The sequence below is a fragment of the Salmo trutta genome, chromosome 19, assembly GCF_901001165.1.
Source record: "Salmo trutta chromosome 19, fSalTru1.1, whole genome shotgun sequence".
NCBI lineage: Eukaryota > Metazoa > Chordata > Actinopteri > Salmoniformes > Salmonidae > Salmo > Salmo trutta.
In genome coordinates, this window is record NC_042975.1 from 41,385,604 (window position 1) to 41,387,487 (window position 1,884).

The 1,884-nt window shown below is 37.4% G+C and overlaps 1 protein-coding gene across 1 annotated transcript; it reads right to left on the minus strand.

Annotated features, from left to right (window-relative positions):
• Window positions 1-292: 292 nt before the first annotated feature.
• LOC115153709 (trace amine-associated receptor 13c-like) lies at window positions 293-1,554 on the minus strand. Its single transcript, XM_029699307.1, has one exon. It carries the CDS (start codon window positions 1,552-1,554, stop codon window positions 562-564), a length of 993 nt encoding a protein of 330 aa, XP_029555167.1. The 3' UTR covers window positions 293-561.
• Window positions 1,555-1,884: the final 330 nt, after the last annotated feature.

Consider the following 1,884-nt stretch of genomic DNA (forward strand, 5'->3'; position numbering starts at 1 on the left):
TCTCTACATAATAATGATATCCTTGCATTGAAACCTTTTGGTCCAAATATAATAAATTGCTGAAGGAAAATGACATTTTAGTCATTTAGCATACACTCTTATCCAGAGTGACTTACAGTAGTGAATTCATACATTTCATACATTTTTTTTCTGTGCTGGCCCCCCCTGGGAATTGAACCCACAACCCTGGCATTGCAAACACCATGCTCTACTAACTGAGCTACAGGGAACACTGTTGATTCATTCAGAATGTTGTATTGGAGCTGTTAACCACACTAAAACCAACACACACTTGAGCTGTTCCTGTTGTCATTTTTATTGACACAGAACAACAGCTGTCCTTGGGATATAATGTCAACATTCTTAGTAAACCGGCAGTGCTGTTTTCCTTTACAGTATAACCAATCGATTGAATTGTTCCCTAAGTCATCAATGCAAACATACAGCCATAAGCAATAACATATATATTACATCACTTTCTATACCACAACATGCTATATAGTGTGTACCTACAAGGCCAATCATCCAGTACAATCAAATGTTACATTTGTTTTATACAATCTAACAATTTTCTGGAAGGAGGTTTATTAAGGAGGATGAGGGTGCCAGGATATGTAAGGTTAAGATGTGTCTTACCGCTGTTTTGAACCATGGGTAAAACAATGCATAGATCAGAGGGTTAAGGAATGAATGAATGTACACAACCCAGGAGAGAAATGCTATGATGACATCTGAATGTGCCAGGTAGTCATCAGAAAGTGAACCTATATAATATGTGATCCAACCAACAAGGAAAACCGATAACACAACCCCCAGTGTTTTGGTTGCCTTACTCTCTGATATTTTGATCCTGGATGTGATATTCATTGCTTTTACTTGAATTCTTGCCACTTTGAAAATGTTCATGTATAAGCATATGATAACAGAACAAGGTGCAACAAAGGAGACAAAAAGGTCAATAATTCCCCATGTAAAACTGATAAACAACACACATTCTCCATGGCAATTCTTGTGTGCCTGAGAACGATACCATTGACCATTACAGTATAGAATAACAAGATTATATATAAAAGAAAATATCCAGGTTAGTAATATAGAAGTCACTGTTTTTCCAATAGTTATTTTTGAAATGTAGAGTAAAGGATCACAAACAGCAACATATCTGTCAACAGCTATGATGACTAAATTGTATAGAGATACAAGAATTACAGAAAAAACAATCCCATGAAAAACTGAACACATTGTTTCACCAAGATACCAGCATGACTCGATGACTTTGATGCCCTCCACTGGAATCACAACAATCCCAACCAGGAGATCTGCCACAGCCAGAGAGAGGATGAGCAGGTTGGTTGGAGTGTGGAGCTGCTTGAAGTGAGAGATGGAGATGATCACCAGCAGATTCACAAACACTGTGAATGCTGACACAGAGAAAAAAAAGAGGTGCATGAGTATATTTTCTGCTATGGATCGCACCTCCTTAACGCAAGACGAGTTGTGGAGAGGAAAACAGTATTGTACTGCTTGATATCCATCCACTTCACTGAACGCCATTGGAAAGTAAAAACAGTTTTCTTTTCAATTGAGTGCAATGAATCAAGTGTTATTTCTTATTGTAGATTCATAGTGTATCTGATCTAAATAATAAACTAAACTGTGCAGAGCAGCTTTATTTATATCTGAGTTAGATATAGGAGTGTGTGTGTGTGGGGGCGGTACACCCATTGGAGCCCAGCCCTCTTATCTATCATATTGAAGGAGATTGCTGATGTATAATGACCTACAGTAAAACAAAACATATTGGCATGAACCTAGAACCTATTGTTGTTGTAGGCATGGTTCATATATATTTTCTAATCTGAGACTTATAATGGCATCAACATA

What these genes read in the sequence shown, in the direction of transcription:
- LOC115153709 (XM_029699307.1), bottom strand. Translation starts at nt 1,554, where the DNA reads ATGGCGTTCAGTGAAGTGGATGGATATCAAGCAGTACAATACTGTTTT.